The 20,742-nt window shown below is 49.9% G+C and overlaps 1 protein-coding gene across 1 annotated transcript in view; it reads left to right on the top strand.

Annotated features, from left to right (window-relative positions):
* TSPEAR (thrombospondin type laminin G domain and EAR repeats) overlaps positions 1–11,033 on the top strand; it is a 45,657-nt gene extending 34,624 nt beyond the window's left edge. Inside the window, exons 11-12 of the mRNA XM_061563509.1 lie at positions 1,593–1,694; positions 3,287–11,033. Of these exons, the coding sequence (XP_061419493.1) occupies positions 1,593–1,694; positions 3,287–3,440 (256 nt within the window). The 3' untranslated portion in view covers positions 3,441–11,033. The remainder of the gene's footprint in view (positions 1–1,592; positions 1,695–3,286) is intronic.
* Positions 11,034–20,742: the final 9,709 nt, after the last annotated feature.

The following is a 20,742-nucleotide window of genomic DNA, read 5'->3' as shown; positions in this document are numbered from 1 at the left end:
GTTTTAGTTTTGTGTCCTGCGCTGGTGAGTTTATCGCGCGATGATTAAATAGTTGGATTCTTTGAGCTTTAGATTTGTACCGCTTGAGGAGGCCGAGTGGCTCAGAGGTCAGAGCGCTGAGCTGACATCGCTGGGGCCTTGGGTTATAATCCAGACAGCGGCATCCTGTGTTAATGAAAACCAGATGGTCACGGCCCAAATGACCGTTAAATTGCATATGGTGCTGCACTTAATTTGTCTTATAATCAAGGTCTGAGAAGTAAATACATTTGTGTTTGATTGCCATGTGATGAACATCACTCTCAGTGGCAGAGTGGGTGGAATATTCTGCCACCTGCTTTGGGGACCAGAGGTCACTTGAAAGTGATCTCAGGGGGTACAACTTTATTTTAGTATTTTTCATTTTACCAGGTAAGGCCCACTGAGCTGTATAGCTCCTTGTCCAGAAGCGAGCTGGCTACAAATGATAGCTCGTCATGTGGAAATGTATAGCAGCCAAACACTCTAAACGCGTGATGTCGTTTCTAAATGTGGAGAGAAAATCGGAGGACCCGGAGAAAAATCCACACCACCACGGGGAGAGAGGACATCCAAACTCCAAATATGCAGGCGTCAGGGTCAGGATCGAATCCACGACCTCCTGCATACCAGACACTACACCACTGCTCCCGCACAGGGGTGCCGCGGTGGCGAGACGTCAACTACCTTGATTTGAAGCTTTCGTGACTGCAGGAATCCATACTCTTTGGTTCTTTCGGTAAAGTCACGTTGGTAGAAAAAATAATAGATCACGACGTTTCTATCGCAACACCGTCATCAGGTGTGAAACAAACACAGCAGGACTGCTGACGGTTGCTTGTGTTGCGATCGAAACGTCGTTATCTATTCTTTTTTCTACCTATGTGACTTTACCGAAAGAACCAAAGAGTTTACACTATGAGATCTCCTTTACCAGTGGCAAAATATAGTAATAGGTTTTTACCCTTTTAACTGGTACAAAATATGACACCTTTATACAAGGCATCATGTTTGCAATAACCTCAACACAAGAAGTCAAAATGCAAACAAAAAGAAACAACTCTGATGATGATAATGATATGCACTGTCCTTGAAGTTGATTGGTCCACACCCGAGACAGCTTTCTTTAGAGCCTAGTCTCCATTGGTGTTGGACCAGATGACGCCAAAAGGCGTACTACTAACCAAAGAGTTTGTTAACTACCTTCTGAAAAATAACTTCATAGCTCAGTGGGGCCTTACCTGGTAAAATAAAACAAATATGGAACAAAATGCGTACCTCTGAGAGCCCTTTCAAGTGACCTCTCATCCACAAATCAGGTGGCCAGCATTTCCCCAGCCACTCTGCCGCCGAGATCAATGTCCATCGCACGACAATCACACAGATACATTGAATTGTTCAGAGCAGTGGCTAGCTGCACGCACGCAGCGAGGGAAACCCTCCTCACACGGCCGACGGGCATGGACACAGAGAGCCACCCTCGTCACACCACGAGGTGGCAATGTGATCCACGAGCTTCAAACACCGCCCCCCCCCCCTCCCCACAACGTTCAACCGTTGATTTGTTTTCCCAGCGCCACCGACTGGGAGTTTTTCACCGTTGGGGATGAAAAATACCTCATCGTTGCCAACTCGTTCGATGGCTCAAGCTACTCGTTAAACAGTGTTATATACAGGTGAGCGCTCGCCCGTGACGTCGACGAGGTTGGTATCATGTCATCGCGCGGAGCCATTGGCTAGTCGTTGTCCGGATAGCGTGTTCCGTTGTGAAGAATTATATGCAGAGGATGATCCATTTATAGGTACCCGCCCTGACAATAACGGGGAGAATTGATGTGGAGTACGAGTCTCGTTTGAAAGTCTCGACACGTCCCCCCCAAAAAGTCTACATGACTCATTTGCGTGCTTTTAACGCTCTGCTGAAGCATGCTGCCACCTTATCACTCTGCCCCCCTCCCCCTCCACTGCGTAAGATACGGAGCCGTCGCTTTCACGATACTCAATCGCCTGTCGAGAAGGAAAGCAAAAGAGGGTCGTTAGAAATCAGTGGGGGTACCTATATATGGATCGCCCTGTACGAGGGCGGTCGGTGTTTTTTTCTCCGCGAGAGATGCAGCGTTTGCGCGAGGCTCATGCGATGCAGCCTCGAGAATTCACTAACGATCCTTAATTGAGTTGGCATTGATCGGTAATGATGGCATCTAAGGGGAGTCGCTCAATCTGTGCCCCCTCGGGGCCAGATAAGGCCGGGGTCCTTTAGGGGCTCTGGCCCAAGGCCTAGAAGTTTGAGAGCCCAGCCAAAAACTACGGAGCGCGTTATAACGGTCGAATGCAGGCACTGTGATAAACCCTCGTTTGGAAAGGAACCCCATAGACCTCACTATGCTGAACAGGGGCAGTTATGGGCCGACATGAAAAGGGGTTTTGTCCGTTTTAACTTTGGTTCGGCTTTATAATACTCACCTCGTGTATTTAGAAACCGGAGCTGAATAGCCAAGGTGAATAACGACGGAGCGTTTGACATCGCCCATGGGTGGTGGTAGAGAGTATTTATTTTTTAAGTCGAAGCGATCCGCTCTCCAAATGATCACTGATGCAGCACTCATCTCCCGTTTACAGCCTTGAGCCAGCGGTGGAAAATCCACATTCCTATGCCGGGGTGGGGGGGGGGGGCAGTCTATCCACAGGCCAACCGCTGTTGACTTCTCTGCAAAGTGGGGCTCGTTTTCAGAGGTGTAGCTAGGGGGGGCAGGGGGGTACATATGTCCCCGTATGCCAAGGTAAAGGGGCGCCAAAATGAGGCTTACGACGTTACATTATAACTTATATCGGCGGGCGCGACAGCCTGAAACTACTGCACAAAACTACACCTCAACCTAAAAGTTTATATATCCTGCCACACACAGCCTACATGTCATGTAATTACATTTTGGTATGTGATTAAACGGAGGGGGCGCCAATTTTATAGTTCGTCCCCGGGCGCAAAATATCCTAGCTACGCCACTGCTCGTTTTTTTGTCTCGACCCTGGAGGAGTTGAGAACTCACGACGTCCTCCCTCTTGCGGGCCGCTCCCGCAGACCACTCGGCCAGCCTGCCCGACTGGCAGGGAAGGAATTGAACAAACAAAAGAGGTGGCGGGGCGGGGGGGGGCGCATCGAATCAGCACCGGGGCCCCCTTTAAAACTCAATCCCCCTCTCTGCCGTGGTTCGGCGGGCGCGTGTGTAACGCGTGCCCCCCTCCGCGCGTGCCCCCCCACCCCCCACAGGTGGCAAGGCTACGAACGCTTCGTGCCAGTGCACCGCCTACCCACGGTGGCGTGCGCCGACTGGGAGAAGGCGGTCATCGGGGACCAGCGCTACCTCCTCTACTCCAATGCGCACGACAAGGTGTCCAAGGTGCTCAGGCTCAACGTGTCGTGAGGGAGGGTTGGGGGGGTGGGGGAATGAGCGGTCATGGGAAATGCGAAAGCCGTGGTGGTGGGGGGGGTGGCAGGGGTGCATTTGGAACTCGGCGGTATCCCCACTGCCCCCCCCCCCCGCGCGTGGCTCGCATCGCGCTGGGCGGGCAACTGAGATGCACCCTGAGGCCCATGACGTCAAGCATTACAAGCAGGAGGTTTTTAAAAAAACCTCTATAAAATATATATTTTATTTATGCTTTTCAACAACAGCAGTAGGGAACCGAAGTGGACAGTTCAGTGGGCGATGGGGGAAACGCGTCGACAGGCAGCTAGTTGTGTTACCAGCCGTGATCTAGGAAACTGGATGGAAAGCTGGAGAGGGGGGCGGGCAGGGAGGGATGAGAAGAAAATCGGGGAATAGTCAAGGAGGGGACTGGGGAAAAAGAAGAAGAGGAGAGTGAGCAGGACGGGGGTGGGACGGGGATTGTTTTGAACGCTGCTGCTGCTGTTGTTGTTGCGTCTCCACGCTGCGTCTCGTCGCCATGCCATGGTGAGCCGAACGCACCGCTGCTAAGGAACCGCCGGACATGAGCCCTTGCCGTGCCGCCGGATGTTAGCGGGGCGACGTTGGCGCGGAGACGTTAGCGTGGGGACGTTAGCGTGGGGACGTTAGTGGGAGGACGTTAGCGCGGGGACTGCCGCCCGATGTTGTCCTCCTCGATGGCGCTTTGTTGCAGGTGCTGCTTGCGCGCGGTGTACGATTTGTACGTACATTGAACTTCTTTCGCACCATACGTAGCCAACCGTGCTAATCGAAGGTGCGGGGCAAGGGCAGCTAAAACAGCAACTCACAGTCGTCAGCTTCTCTTACCGGTTGCACAAAGCCAACATTTGGCACGTCTGCTGAAAGACAAAATGAGTTTTAACCAACGCATTCAGGTGTAAATACATTCCCTATAAATAATAATGAGAATAATTCACACGACTACAATGCTATGTTTTCATATAATATATCGGATTATATTGTTAATATTATAAAAATTGTAAGGAACTATGTCGTTGCTACATTTAATATATGCTGGCTAGCGATGTGCTTTTTAAAGCCAGGGCCACCACGCCCAACCAATCAGTTGCGCAACAAATCACTCTCAAATTTCAAGAGACTTAACCGTCCGCAACTGCTTAGTCCACATCTGAGCGAGCAGTTGCGCAACACAGAAAACCTAAACGGTACATTTAAACAGTCGCTGCAAATAATCATGAACATGATTCATGACGTGCACGTATTTCAGGAATCGGACGCAATATTCTATCGGGAACTCAGAGGCGCAGAGCAAAAGCTCAAAGTCCTTCATACACCAGCCTACACAGTTGATAGAGCCTGGATCAGGTGAGAGCCTGGATCAGGTGAGAGCCTGGACAGGTCAGAGCCTTGAGCTGTTGCATGAAGGTGGATGATGGTGCTCACATGCTGCTAAAAATTTGCAGCAGTGAGAGAGAAAGTTGCAGACGGCCACTGCCGGTGTAGCTACGGGGAAACACTGCTCAGCCAGGATGGTGCTAGTGCTGGATGCGATGAGCCGGTCGTTAGGTGAGCTCCGTAGGAAGCTCAGTGGCCCTTACCTGGTAAAATGAAAAAAGCATTAGCTGTCCTGTATCCTTGAATTCATGGGGAGCCAGTGCAAGGCTTTTAGCCATGGAAATATCGTGGTCCTTAGAGCAGATCGCTTCAAAATGGAGTCTGTTTCTACTGTGAGAAACCACTTTGTGCATCTGCTCGTATTTGGCCGCAGATATCAGTTGTGCGCAATAGATTGCTGCAATGAGGGGTATACTGGATGTGCTGTGCCAGGTGCGGATAGATTTCTTGGTTGCCAAACCGGGAAAGAGCCGGCTGAAATAAAGGCCAGCCTCTCGCCTAGAGGACCATAGACCCACACCGGGGAAGGGTGTTTGGCGCATCGCCACGTGTTGTTACGTGTCGTCGTGTTGTCACGTGTCGTCGCGTCATCGCGTTGTCACGTGTCGTTACGTCGTTGTGTTGTCACGTGTCATTGCGTCGTTGTGATGTCACGTTTCATCGCGTCATCGTGACGACACGACGGTTGCGACGGTCGCGAGTGCAATATGTCGCTGCTCGGCAAGTCGGCGGCCTGGATTCCACTCGGCGAACTGAAACCTCTCAAAGTATCGGTGCTCGTAATTATCGATCTATTTAAGACGGGTGACAGGGGAACAATAACAACAAAAACACTGGAGATTTGAAAAATTATCAGAAAATATTGGTGCTTTTCAAAATACAAAAGTATTTTGTATAATTTTTATATTCACGCTTTGTATTTTGTTTTCTACAAGAAACAATGCACATGTATTTGTATTATTATCATTGTGCTGCACAGTAATTAAATTGTGACAAATGCTACATATTGTAGAAGAACACAGCGGTGCTCAAAGAATAGAGAAGACGCAGTCACCTCGGGTGGCAGGGTGGCGCAGTGGTCACACTCACACATCACAGTCAGAAGGCCCTGGGAGCGATTGGATTTGGATGCCTTTCTCTGTGGGCTGTGCATGTGCTCCCCTGCTTTGCAGAGTGAGTGTGAGTGAGTGTGTGTGAGAGTGAGTGAGTGTGGGGTTTGCCTTGTGGCTAAAGCACAGCAAATTGACACAGTAGGGGGCACAGGTGGTGCATCAGCCATTCATCTCAGTAAGTAGACCCGTGGCACCTGGGTCTGCCCCGTGACCTCCTGCCAGCAGGCTTTTGAAACTTCACGTGGCCTCAAGGTGTACATAGCCTGGCACAAGCGTCGTGGTGACGTCACCGCCACTTAGTGGCGAATGGCGGTTGTTGTTGTTGTTGTTGGTTTGTATGTTCTACCCTGCTCTGCAGAGTGAGTGTGAGTGAGTATGCATAAGAGTGAGTGTGGGGTTTGTATGTTCTACCCTGCTCTGCAGAGTGAGAGCGAGTGAGTGTGCGTGAGAGTGAGTGTGGGGTTTGTATGTTCTACCCTGCTCTGCAGAGTGAGTGTGAGTGAGTGTGCGTGAGAGTGAGTGTGGGGTGTGTATGTTCTACCCTGCTCTGCAGAGTGAGTGTGAGTGAGTGTGCATGAGAGTGAGTGTGGGGTTTGTATGTTCTACCCTGCTCTGCAGAGTGAGAGCGAGTGAGTGTGCGTGAGAGTGAGTGTGGGGTTTGTATGTTCTACCCTGCTCTGCAGAGTGAGTGTGAGTGAGTGTGCGTGAGAGTGAGTGTGGGGTGTGTATGTTCTACCCTGCTCTGCAGAGTGAGTGTGAGTGAGTGTGCGTGAGAGTGAGTGTGGGGTTTGTATGTTCTACCCTGCTCTGCAGAGTGAGTGTGAGTGAGTGTGCGTGAGAGTGAGTGTGGGGTGTGTATGTTCTACCCTGCTCTGCAGAGTGAGTGTGAATGAGTGTGCGTGAGAGTGAGTGTGGGGTTTGTATGTTCTACCCTGCTCTGCAGAGTGAGTGTGAGTGAGTGTGCGTGAGAGTGAGTGTGGGGTGTGTATGTTCTACCCTGCTCTGCAGAGTGAGTGTGAGTGAGTGTGCGTGAGAGTGAGTGTGGGGTGTGTATGTTCTACCCTGCTCTGCAGAGTGAGTGTGAATGAGTGTGCGTGAGAGTGAGTGTGGGGTTTGTATGTTCTACCCTGCTCTGCAGAGTGAGTGTGAGTGAGTGTGCGTGAGAGTGAGTGTGGGGTTTGTATGTTCTACCCTGCTCTGCAGAGTGAGTGTGAGTGAGTGTGCGTGAGAGTGAGTGTGGGGTTTGTATGTTCTACCCTGCTCTGCAGAGTGAGTGTGAGTGAGTGTGCGTGAGAGTGAGTGTGGGGTTTGTATGTTCTACCCTGCTCTGCAGAGTGAGTGTGAGTGAGTATGCATGAGAGTGAGTGTGGGGTTTGTATGTTCTACCCTGCTCTGCAGAGTGAGTGTGAGTGAGTGTGCGTAAGAGTGAGTGTGGGGTTTGTATGTTCTACCCTGCTCTGCAGAGTGAGTATGAGTGAGTATGCATGAGAGTGAGTGTGGGGTTTGTATGTTCTACCCTGCTCTGCAGAGTGAGTGTGAGTGAGTGTGCATGAGAGTGAGTGTGGGGTTTGTATGTTCTACCCTGCTCTGCAGAGTGAGTGTGAGTGAGTGTGCGTGAGAGTGAGTGTGGGGTTTGTATGTTCTACCCTGCTCTGCAGAGTGAGAGTGGGTGAAGGTGAGTGAGTGTGACTGTATAGAGTTTGTATGTTTTCCCCCTGTTCCGTATGGGTTCCCCCCTGGTTCTCTGGTTTTCTCCCACAGCTAAAAAAGTGTTTGCAAATTACTCATTTGGAAAACAGACAGCAGCCACATCGCTTTCCCGACTGCGAAAACTTGGCCAGACCATGCTGACAAAGTCTTTCGACTCAATGAGGCTTTTCTGGGTTCTAAACACAACTAAACTATTTTGTATTTACCAGGTAACGCCCACTGAGCTATATTGCTCTTTTTCAGAAGCGACCTGGCCACAAATGATAGCTCAGTGAAGTTGCTTATCACGTGGAAGAATGTATATCAGCCAAATACTCTGAACGCAAGTTTCTGAACGTGGAGTTAAAAACCGGAGGACCCGGAGAAAAATCCACGCAACCACGGGGAGAACACGCAGACCTCAAATATAAAGCAGGCGTCAGGGTCGGGATCGAACCCACGGCCTTCAGGCGATGTAGTTAACGTCTCCCCACCGAGGGAGAAAATGCTGACGCGCTCATCCGGCCAGGAGATTGATGTGGCTGCTTGGCTCATTGAAGTGTGCGCAGAGGCGAGCGTGATGCGATGCCCACGTGTTCGCCTGGGGTAGCCCCGCTGCTGCTGCTCCTGCTGCTGCTGCTGCTCCTGCTGCTGCTGCTGCTCCTGCTGCTGCTGCTGCTCCTGCTGCTGCTGCTGCTCCTGCTGCTGCTGCTGCTCCTGCTGCTGCTGCTGCTCCTGCTGCTGCTGCTCCTGCTGCTGCTCCTGCTGCTGCTGCTCCTGCTGCTGCTCCTGTTGCTGCTCCTGCTGCTGCTCCTGCTGCTGCTGCAGATGCTGCTCTTGCTGCTTCTGCTGCAGATGCTGCTCCTGCTGCTGCCGCTGCTACTACCGCCGCTACTATTGCTGCTGCTCCTGCTGCTGCTCCTGCTGCTGCTGCAGATGCTGCTCTTGCTGCTTCTGCTGCAGATGCTGCTCCTGCTGCTGCCGCTGCTCCTGCGCCGCTCCTGCCGCCGCTCCTGCTGCTGCTCCTGCTGCTGCTGCGCTCGACCCCGGTGTCTCCTCGCACGCCTGTCGTGGGGGGCGTGCGAGGAGTGCCTCGTCTGCAGTTCCCGGCTTGTGTCAGCAGATGGCAAAGCCATCACGTGGCTCGAGCCAGGCACGTGCATCATGCGTGGCGATTTGCTATTCACTCAAACGGAAATCATTTTCACTTTTCTATAAAGCTTTCCTTTTTTTGTAAAGGTTTATGAATCTTATATTTTTCTTCATCATTTTAAAAATGCCTCCATGATTAGGTGATGCAATCAAATACTGATGTATCATATTCTTCGGGTCTTTCGGTAAAACCACGTAGATAGAACAAAAATAATCAAAATAATAACAATATCACGACGTTTCGATCGCAACACAAGCAATCGTCTTCAGGTGAAAAAAGGGGGGTAAATCTGCCGAGGCAGGCAGCTAATGCCAATGTGGGGGAGGTACTACGGAGTTGTGGGGGGTGGCCATTGTATTGTGAGCGATTAGCATGTCAATGTAAGATTGCTTGTGTGGCGATCGAAACGTCGTGATATTGTTATTATTTTGATTATTTTTCTATTTGCGTGGCTTTACCGACAGATCCAAAGAATATGAATTCCTGCAGTCGCGAAAGCTTTAAGTCAAGATTTACTGATGTATTATAGACTAAAGCATGTTTTTTCTTTCGAAATTAATTCTGGAAATGCCACGCAACTGCTGCGTTGACCGCAGCCTAATGGATGTCGCCTGGGCTTACTTTACCACTGAATAGGCGGGAGTAGGTGGCACATGTAGCCGTAGCCATGGCGAGGAGTGTGCTGGAGGTGGTGTGCCGTGTGCAACCCGGACAAACCCTGCTGAAGTCAAGCCCTGGTATCATGCCAGACCCATAGCCTGGCATAGACTCCAGTAGAGACCCACAAACTCGCGTAGGGCTTAATTTCCCACCAGATACTGTGCTTCCCGGGTGGCTGCAAACACTGGAGGAGGTGTACGGTGACGAGTAGCCGCAGCCAAAGTGTGAGTGGTATCCCGGATTTGGCGTGCCAAGTGCGGGAATATTTTCCCGGTCGCTGACCCGATTGAAATTAAACCCCCAGGCGTGGTGGAGAAAAAGAAAACCCCATCAATTGGGCGAGCACAGCACTCGGCACCCGGCCCCCTCCCGTATCTCTCTCCCCACTCCCTGCGTAAGTCTGCCCCAAACGAGCCTCTGCCAGCAATCAGCGTCTCGTGTTTACCTGTAATAGAGGTTGTTGGGTTAGATCGCGTGACTATGAATGTGTCGTTAAACCTGCCACCACCTGGATGTGGCCCCATGAGGCTGGTTGTCATTGCCGGCGAAACGTTGTCCTCGGAATTGTGAATGTTGTGTGTTTGCTCTCCAACACACCTGTGCTGTACTGGTCACGAATTGGCACGTTTTGTTTACGCTTCTTACTGATTGGCTGTGTCGGGTGGTGGCGGGTTTAACGACGCATTTATATTTACACGATCTACCCTCAAAAACCTCTATTATGGATGATATTGGTCCTGACAGCCGATGTGTCTCATGTTTAGTTTGTTATCCTGCCTCACCGCACCTCCGATCACCACAGTGAGCGACGCACGGTGCCAAAGAATTTGTACTCGGTATGTTTGTATAACAAAAAACACATGTTTCACAACAAAGGGACACAGACGTAAGAAATGTATTTCACTACAAATACCCACAAGATCAAGGTCTCCGGTATAGCCTTTGCCAGACTGTTGGAACATCTCTGAAGGCCACCACTGCACACAATGAGCGTAGGTGGCCAGCACCACGCCCGGCCACGCTTTCGCTCCTGAGTGCTGATGTTTAGTACGCACCACACCAGGTACTCATTTTAAAGCTGAGTTGACCTAGAGGAGGCCCAGGGCTGGTTCAGATATTCGCCACTGTCACTGGTCGCGAGCGGCAAACGAACTGTGGTCACCAGGGATGTTACCGCAGTGCGCCAACCGCCACACTCACCGCCCTTACACAGGACCCGCGCGCGCGCACACACACACACACGTTATATTTGATATACGCGTGCATTATGTATTTTTAAAATGTGTACATAATATGTTTTGTTACAGCTATTGGCAGACAGTTCAATGCCATGTTTCACTTGGTGCTATGATAAAAATGCGAATGCTATTGTTATTGGTATTTATTGTGTAATTCACTGTTCAATTAACACCAAAAGCTTTTTTATGCCACCGTACGTTGATGTAACTCACTGGCGACAAACAAACGGAAACCTTCGTTGTCATCAATCACTGCCATATTAGACTGATTTTATAAACACGCGCAATCCAAACTGTACGTATGCAACTGGTGTTATATGAAACCATTTATATTACCGTCTCGCACAATGGAATTTTAAATGAAAATAAAAAATCTATTCAACACTTTTCATTGTAAGCTTCGAAAAAATATTGTTGCATTGAAAATGTTCTTTATTTTGTGTTATTGTTGTTTTCAGAGTCCTCGATTGTAAATACCACTCAGTGATTCTCTTCTCCCACTCACCCGCCCACCATGTTGGCTCAGCCACTCAGCGAAGGCTCACAGCCACTCCGTCTGAACCCCTGTGCTGCTGGGGATCCACTCCGGCATTATTTTTACCCCTCTATTCCACCAGAGGTGTCGCGCCTCCTGAATAATCCATGCGAAAATGGGAAATCCGCGCGGCGCCCTTTAATGGCACCCAAATATTTGCTCTCTCTCTCTTTCTCCCCCCCATCGTTTCTCACCGGCGGCCTTCCTCTCCGTGAGCAACGAGGGACTTTGGCTAATTTAATACCCGCCGCTGTGATGGGCCACTACGTTTCGCGGGGTCAATATGCGCGCAGATGTTGAACACAAAATCATGGCTATGAAGAGCTGCCGTGCCAGCTTAACCCCCGGTGCATGCGGTATGATACACGCACATGTGCTGCGTATCGAGCGTCTCTGTCACGCAGTTTTGTAAACGTTTTTGCATCGTTTGTAACATTTTCTGCGTTTTAGTCCTGCCTTTTTACTTCAGGGTTGCATCGCGAGACAAATTCTCCGTTCAAATCTCTCGCAGACCAGTTGCGAGTCTTCGTGCTCGAGAATGGTGCACAGAAGCGGACATGACAGAGCTACCTCTGAGATCCCTTGCAAGTGACCTCTGGTTCACAAAGCAAGTGGCAGTATTTTTCCACCCTGCCACTGACAGTAATGTTCATTACATGGCAATGACACAGATATATTTAATTCTCAGCTTGATTATAAGACGAATGAAGTGCAGAACCGTATTTAATGTAACGGTTATTTGGGCTGAGGCCATCAACTCACAACACTTGAGAATCTGTTTTTTGTTTGTTTTAATCACAGCCGGCAGCTGTCTGGATTAGAACCCAGGATCCCAGCGGTGTCAGCTCAGCGTTCTGACCGCTGAGCCACTCGGCCTCCTCTAGCAGTAAAATCAAAAGCTCAAAAGATTTCCAATATTTCATCATCGCGCGGCAAACTCACCAGCGCAGGCACATAACACTAGAGCTGCCGTACCCGCGCTTAATTGTCCCCCTGAAAGGCGTAGGAGCTAGTCACGTGATTCACGCGGACCGGGAGCCGGAGTTGCGTTTGGTTGGTGCCTCCGGGTCGGTCGCGTTGGGATTGGTGAAATTTGCGGATTTTGCGTTAATCGCCACTTGCTCAACCTCTCATTTTCACCGCGGTCATTTGCCGCTTTATTAAAAGGATGCCGTAGTTCAAAAGCGAGCCGACCGGGGCTCGTCGGCGGGCTCGGTCTCGCAACTCTATTCTGATTGTGCCTTCGGGGTGGTGCCACGAGACAAAGTCTATTTTCCAATGTCTTGCACAGCAGCTGCCACCCATTCGTGTTAGAGAGCGGCCCACGGACGCAGATATCACACAGCCACCTGTGAGATTCAATATTATCTGCTACAAGACCAAACTGAACATCCTAAGAACATGGTGTGTTCAGTACAGCTTGTATGCCTGCGAGACCTGGACATTAAAAAATACTGACAGAGATAAGATATTGCCACTCGACATGTGTTGCTATTATGAAAGGAGACTGCATCGAAGCTGGACCCAAAGAGTGAGCAACGTAGAAGTAAGAGAAAGTTGGCACATAGAAGAAGACAACCTGATGATGCAGGCTGTGATGAGAAGGAAAGTGGCACTATTTGTACACATGTGTAGGATGGACAACAACAGGAAAATTAAAAGTGTTGTTGTTGTTGTTGCTGTTTGGACAAATGGAAGGAACCGGAAAGAGAGGGAGACTTGAACAAGGAATGGCTGGACGACGACATCATAAGAGATTGGTGCCAGAAAGACGTGGCCACTACTTGAGCATATTGGCACAAGACAGAGGAGAGTGGAAACAAATGACAACATGTGCAGTGGACACCTACGGGGGCTGTCTGCCCACTGATCGTGATGACGATGATATTTCAGATGCCTTCAACTGACCTTTAGGCAGCACAAGAGATGGCACCACGTTTCCTCTCACTCTGCCTATGAGATTAATGTTCTTCGCATGGCAGACAAAACAATAATTACATTTTCAGAGGCGGATTTTAGCCAAAGTAATTGTGGATGCAAAAATGCAGTTCATGTATTGCTTTGTGCATTTGTAACCAGGCGGACACGATGAACTCCCTTCGCTAGAGAACCTGATTTACTCCCAGGCGGTCTGCCTGGACTCAACCAGTTACTCAGCGCAGCCACACAGTCTACCTGTGTGAAATTTGAATGATAGAGCCCTGTTTGGTAAGGCAGAACGCATCCTTATATTGCCAGAGATTAAGTGGCCACGGTCACGTATTGTAATGTAACGGGGATATTGGTTCTCTATTTACTATTTTATAATGTTTTATTTCACCAGGTAAGGGCCACTGAGAAATATATAGCTCTTTTTTGGAAGCGACCTGGCCACAAATTATAGCTTAACGAAGTCGCTTATCACGTAGAAATGTATATCAGCCAAATACTCTAAATGCACGTGGATTTTAAATGGGGAGTCAGAGAAAAATCCACGCAACCACGGGGAGAGAGACACCGCAAATTCCAAACATACAACAGGCATCTGGGTCAGGATCGAACCCACAAACCTCCTGCATATTAGGCGAGGGAGATAACTTCTCCTAGCCACCGTGGCGCCTCCTGTGTCTGACAAATTCAAGACATGAGAACGTCGCTCTAGAATACCGAGGTCTCAGTGACGGACGCACCAGAAATTCACGCTCAGTAAGAAGAGAGCATTTCTTTTTAAATCGGCGAGCTCGTCACGTGAGTTGACTGAGTTCGGAATGGAGGCTGGCAGCAGAGTGAGATTCAAACCGTGCACGTACAGCACTCACAAAGACAAGATCCCCCGTGGAGCCTTTAACAGACTGTTGGGGCAAGTGCTGTTAGTAGCACCTATGAAGGCCTGCATGGCACAGGAGGGGGTAGGTGGCCAACATCACGCCCAGGCCGCCTTTGTCTCCCCAGTGGTGATGTTTACACACTGTGCCAGGTACTCATTTGAGGCTGAGCCGGCCTAGGTAAGGCCCATGACCGGTTCAGATAACCGCCACTGCTGTAGGCCTTTGAGCGGGAATCAAACTCGGGTCGCCGGGTTCGTTGCGCAGCGCGATAACTGCTACTCCCCCACACACACAAGACACAAACACACGGGCACACAGATTCGAGATAAACACACGCGCATACACGCACCAATCTCTATAATAAATGAAATTTTGAAGCAGTGCACACTCAAGGGGTCTGACTCATGAGAAAGTCATGGCCCAGCACCCGTGAGATCCCAGGTTCACGCGGTGGGTCTGCAGGTAAACAATATTATCATGCAATGCAAACTTGAGGGTCTCAGTCGAGGCGGTGATGTTTACACAAATACCTCGCGCATACACCGCAGAGATGGCCTGGCTCACGCATTTCAAAATCGCACTCTCGCACTGGAATTCAGCACCATTGCGTAGTGAGAGGGCAAGGAGAGCAAATGACCTCGCCAAAACAGAATGTGGCCAGGTCAATCAAATACCTACTACTGTGTGGGAGCGTCAACAAGGAGTTGTCCTATACAGACTCGTCCCTGCCATAGCAATGTGTAATTCCCACCCACTTGCTCATGGGCTGTGAACTGCTGAGCACGGCCTCAATGCCAATTGGGTAAGGAAACCACTTGGACTGTTTTGCGACGAGAATGCTGGTACGGCCGTGACCCCGGGAGTGACAAGATCGCTTCGGCCTTGCAAAGCTGCCACGGGGCCTCGCGCGGCGGGTTGTGTCGTGATGCCATCGCTGGTGGCACTGCTGCGCGTTCTGCGTGGAAGCGGTGGGGCCACGGCTGGCAAGCTGCGCTGCGAACCCGGCGCCCGGAGTTCGATAGCCACTCCCGGCCAACACCGGTGACGATTATCTGAAACGGTGCTGGGCCTCCTATAGGTCGACTCAGCCTCGAATTAGTAATTGTTGCGGTGTTTGAACATCGCCACGGGGGTGTTGGCCGCGCAACCATTCGTGTGCCGTGCATGCCTTCGCCGGGTGCTCGCTCGCAGCACTTGCCCCAACAGTCTTGCTAAAGGCTATACGGGGGACCTTTGCCTCTGTCTGCGTGGAAGGTAGGTGAGCTCGCACGGCAGGGCGTCTCTGCTGCCTGCAGGGGGATGTTGTGTGCAGCGAAAAGCCTCCCCCCCCATCTGCGCTCGGCTCCAGGGAAAGACGGCGGGCGCTCTGCGAAACTCCAGATAAGATGTCACGCGAACTGTGACTCACAGCTAATGTGACAATTTGTGACAGAAATTGTATTTCAATGGCGACCAGCAATGGCACGGAAAAATAAAATACGACTTCAATGCATTGTCAGGCCATTAAAGCACGCGTTCACTTAACCGCCGAGAGTGTCGCAGCACACGGAGAACAAGGACGCAGTGTTACGCTTACGCAAAAAAAAACAAGTCTGAATTAAATAAACAAATATCCGCGAGACTTGGGACGTCAGATTTATGCGTTTCGTGTCGCCTCATGCGGCATTCACCTTCGCGTTGTCAGCGCGCGCGAAGATGCACGGGGAAAGTTACCGCTGGCAGGACGCTCAATCACCGGAGCGGTTCGTGGGAGGGGAGTGGCGCGCACACGGAAGGCGGCCCAACGTCGCCTGCCAGTCGGAACGGGGCGATCGGTCAACCTAACACACCGCGTCCAGGGAAATCCACCCGCTTCCTCGTTTGGAGATGTGTTTCCATTCTGCATTCGTTCATTCATTGATTTCTCCTCGAGACGCCTATCCCTTGACATCATTGTTTGTTGCTGTGTATCGTAAGAAGGCGCTCGTAACAACAACAGCAACAAAAACGTGTCCTGGATTAGCGAATTATTTTGCTGTCCAGGTGCCACGGTGCGTCTGTAACTTAACAAAATAAAAACCCAACACCTTGAGGCAGGACGGCGAGCTAAGGACGGCGATGGAGGGGACACCACAGAGAGGTGCTCGAATGGGGTGGTGGGGGTGGTGGGGAGGTTGGGGGTGGGGTGGCGGGGGAGGGGGTGGTGGGGCGGTGAGGGGGTCGGGGGTGGGGGGGTTGGCAAAACCTGCGGCTCCAGAGCCGCATGCGGCTCTTTAAAGGGCTGCTTTGTGACGTTATTCACGTTGCATCGCGGCCCTTTGAACAAATATATTGAGGTTTTATTTTTTCTCTCTCATGGAATTTGAGACGGCAAAAAAATGTCTCCTCTTTTGTTACGTTGGTTGCAGATCCCCTGTGCGAGAGGGGGGGGGGGGAGAGGAAAATGCGTTTTGCGTTTAGTTTATTGTGCTTTCACCCGCGCCTCCGATTGGTACGGTTGGCTACGTACATTTGCGAAAGAAGTCCAACGCACACGCGCACAGAGCAGCGACCTTAAACATCAAATGTTGGACGGAAGGCGACTCAGTTGAACGACGTAGCGATGGCGAGCGAGAGAGAAGACGCTGGCAAGGAGCTGTCGGTGCAGTAAGCAGTCAGAATCAGAATCTGTATTCAGAGTGGAGGAATCCGATGAGCTATGAAGCTTTCTTTTTGTACAGCGGTCATGGTCCCAACGGCACAAAAGGGGCAAGGTAGGAGTAGGAGAGATTAACGAACCGCTTCTAACTCCCTCTACACCGTGACATACCCATCGGACAGACGTGTGCGTGCAGGCTGGAAACGATGAATACAGCAGCAGTCGTAATAACGATGATAACACACCCAGAAGGTGAGTTATTGACGGCAAATTCACTGCGGTGACCATCAATCTCGGGTCGCTGCAGCATGACTTGCATGTCACGTGACGACAACAACAACCACACCAACGCCATCGTAGTGTACGCAGAGCGTGCCTTGTTTATTTTATTGAACGAGATTCGAAAGTGTGGCCTGGGTTATATTGGGCGGCATTAGGAGCGCGTGTTGTCTGCGTGGCAATGGGGCATCGCCATGGCGCTCAAGGATGAAACAGCTCCCCCATGTGCAGCGATGGCAACTCTCGCTGCACGTGGAGGAGTGCGGCCGAGTTCATTATCCCGGGAATGTGGGTTATGCAGCGCGCGGTGGGTCATGCGTACGGCAAAAAATAAGACGAAGATTGGACTTGCTTGCTGCGCGAGATTCCTTCTCTTATTGTGAGTCGCTGCAAAAAGAAAGCAGGAGCTAATGAGAATATCGTGCAATGTACGAACAACGGACGACACCTACATGTAAAGCAACAGATGGAATTATTGGAGAATGCCAAACGCTGTTGCCAGAGAGACGGAAAGTGAGGATCGCTCTAAAGACGCCATCGACACAAAAGGCAAAAACCCACAAGGGGCTACAGAGGCGATGTCAGGGGGCAGAATGAGTCCCGCGACAGAGTGAATTTGACCGTGTTCGCTTCTCGAAAAAATAACCAGTAGCTCAGTGGCTTTAGCTGGTAAAGCAAACAAATGTTCACGTTTCGTGATTTTGTTTACCTTTTTTATACCGTGCACTGCTATCGTTTTTTTTAATAATTTGGCGTTATAGCTTTCTGACCCGCCTCTGCTGGACGTCTGTGGAACATGGGTCATCGGATCTCTCCACGATAAATAAAGATTCGGATTCTGGTAAAGTATGTAAATGTTCGGGCCCATGGCATCAAGCTGTGATCGAGCAGAGACACATTTTTTTAATGGGCTCGGTGATTTTCTGCCACGCGATTTTCGGTTCGAAAAAGCCCATTCGCTGGGATCTTTGTACGTTAGCCCGCCCATAGACGCCCGTTGGCTGCCCTGAACATGAACACAATCTACCATTCATCCGTCGGCTGCCCTGAACATGAACACAATCTACCATTCATCCGTTGGCTGTCCTGAACATGAACACAATCTACCATTCATCCGTTGGCTGCCCTGAACATGAACACAATCTACCATTCATCCGTCGGCTGCCCTGAACATGAACACAATCTACCATTCTTCCGTTGGCTGCCCTGAACATGAACACAATCTACCATTCATCCGTGTGGCGGATTAATGCTGGCCCCGTTCGAGTGGACATCGCAGAGCCTGTACTGTAATGATTTCCACCATAGGCACCACAACGGTGATTTCATTAAAACTCCCCGTTCCGCCCGTGACATTATTATTACACTGGTCAACACACTTTTTCTGGCATTAGGTATTCCAACGGTTTTAATGTAATTTTGGGGTGCTGATTCCAAATCAGGCATCAGTTTTTGTCTATCACATGAGGTTTTTGAGATATCAAATATTGCACTTTCAATAAAAACTGCAGAAGAAAAATATTAAATAAATGTGGATATCTACATAAACACACTATCCTAAAAATACAGCACCATATTTTAACACTAAAGCAGTCACTGACTCGCAACAACTTGCAATCATAAGTGACAGAATTAATTTCGGGTAAAATCAATGAAAATGGGGTATGCCGATAGCATAACAATTAGATGTGATAGAGCAAATCTGAGATCAGATTTGTAATCAGCACCCTGAAATTAGTCTAAAACAGCTGCAAAAGTCCAGGCCAGAATTTATTTTTGTGTTGCCCAGTTTAATCATATTCTTGGGTCTTTCAGTAAAGTCACGTAGATGGTTCAAAGAAAATAACAAAAAAACGACGACGTTTCGATCACAACAGCGATTATCATCAGGAGGAAAGAGGAGGAAAGAGCTCCACCTGATGACGATCGCTTGCGTTGTGATCGAAACGTTATTTTCTTTGAACCATCTACGTGACTTTACCGAAAGACCCAAGAATATGAACTCCTGTAGTCACGAAAACTTTAAGTCAGGATTAATATTCTTAGTTTTTTCGGTAAAGTCACGTAGAAGGGATTTCACACCTGCTGATGATTGCTTGTGTTGCAGTCGAAACGTCATGAGAATTTTTATAGTTTTATATTTATTTAATTTAATTATTTCCCTTCTACGTGACTTTACCGAAATAACCAAGAATATTAACTCCTGCAGTCACGAAAGCTTCAAGTCAAGGCTTATCATTATTATCAACAACAACAAAAAACAACAAAACACATACGCCGTGGTAAAGAGACGATGATGCTTGAGTCACAGTTGACACTAAAACGCGTGAAAATATCACACGCGCATTTAATGTAACATTTCGCTTTGAAGCCACTTTTTTGTTTGTAACGATCGCCTCTCCGAGGTCTTGCTGAGAACGGCAGCGCAGCCTCTACGACGCCGTCGCCGCCGCCCGCTCGGCCTCCCTTGAGGCGCCCCATGAATCACGCAGCGCCCCCCGATGAGGGCACACGGGCAGCCAGCGGCGGTAGCGCAGCGGGCGAGGAGAGGTGAGGCAGGGACACGCATCTCCCAGAGCTCACCGCTCACCGGGCGTGCAGGCATCCACCTTGCCGAGCCACCACGGTCAGCGGGCGTCTCTCAAGGAAGTTGGGGGCAGCGTCGTCACGGTTCAATGAACACGAACGAGGTCTGCAGGAAACAGCAGCAGCAGCAGCGTGTGGCGCACACCACCATTGGCACTCGCGGGTCAGGATCGCCACCTGCCCCTGAATTCTTCCCACCCCCCACCACCCCCCCCCCGGGCCGTCCTCTTGTTGAGGTGGCTGTCCAAGGGGTATTAAAGTCACGGTTGTTTGTGTCCACTGACTCGCGTGTGGGCCATTGAACCCGTGTGGAAATAAGCGTTGATTTTTGTTGTTGTTGGTTTGCTTTGAAGAAAAAAATATTATATTTTTTTGGAGCTGCACCGGGGCACAGCAGTGGTTCTCAACCTCTTTGTTTGGCCGACCTCTCAATCAATACCCCTGGTCCACACCCCTACAGCCCCCACCAGACCTAACCCCCCCGCACCCCCACACCAGGGGACTAAGGCCACTCCACACACACACACGTCAATGTCTCTGTTAGACACGGTGTTAGTAAGGCATACGGGCGCCGTGTCGGAGAGATGTTAACTACCTCGACTGGCATGCAGGAGGTCGTGGGTTCGATCCCGACCATTACGCCTGCATGTTTGAAGTGTGCGTGTTCTCCCCGTGTTCGCGTGGATTTTTCTCCGGGTCCTTCTGTTTTATTTTCCCTCGACATTTATAAGCATCATCACGCGTTTCGAGCATTCGGCTGTTATAAATGTCGACGTGATAAGCCACTTCGTTGAGCTATCATTTGTGGCCAGGTCGCTTCTGAAAAAGAGCTACGTAGCTCAGTGGGCCTTACGTGGTAAAATAAAACAAATATTTTAAATACCACCATTGAAACCTCATTTGCCAGTAAAAAATATGATAATTGGTTTTTTACCCTTTTATCTGGCAACATAACTGACACCTTTTTTTACAAGGAGTTATGTTTGCATAGACCACAATACCTGCAGTCATAATGCAAACAAAAACATAACTCTGATAATGTATGCACTGTCCTTGAAGTTGATTGGTCCACACCCGAGACAGCTTTCCTTAGAGCCTAGTCTCACATGGTGTTGGACCAGATGACGCCAAAAGGCGTTTGCATTATGACTGCAGGTATTGTGGTCTATGCAAACATGACTCCTTGTAAAAAAGGTGTTAGTTTTGTTGACAGATAAAAAGGTAA

Source organism: Lethenteron reissneri, chromosome 31 (assembly GCF_015708825.2).
Source record: "Lethenteron reissneri isolate LAM-NWPU_2019-01 chromosome 31, ASM1570882v1, whole genome shotgun sequence".
NCBI lineage: Eukaryota > Metazoa > Chordata > Hyperoartia > Petromyzontiformes > Petromyzontidae > Lethenteron > Lethenteron reissneri.
Note: the sequence above shows the minus strand (reverse complement) of the source record. Positions and strands in the feature narration are given on the sequence as shown.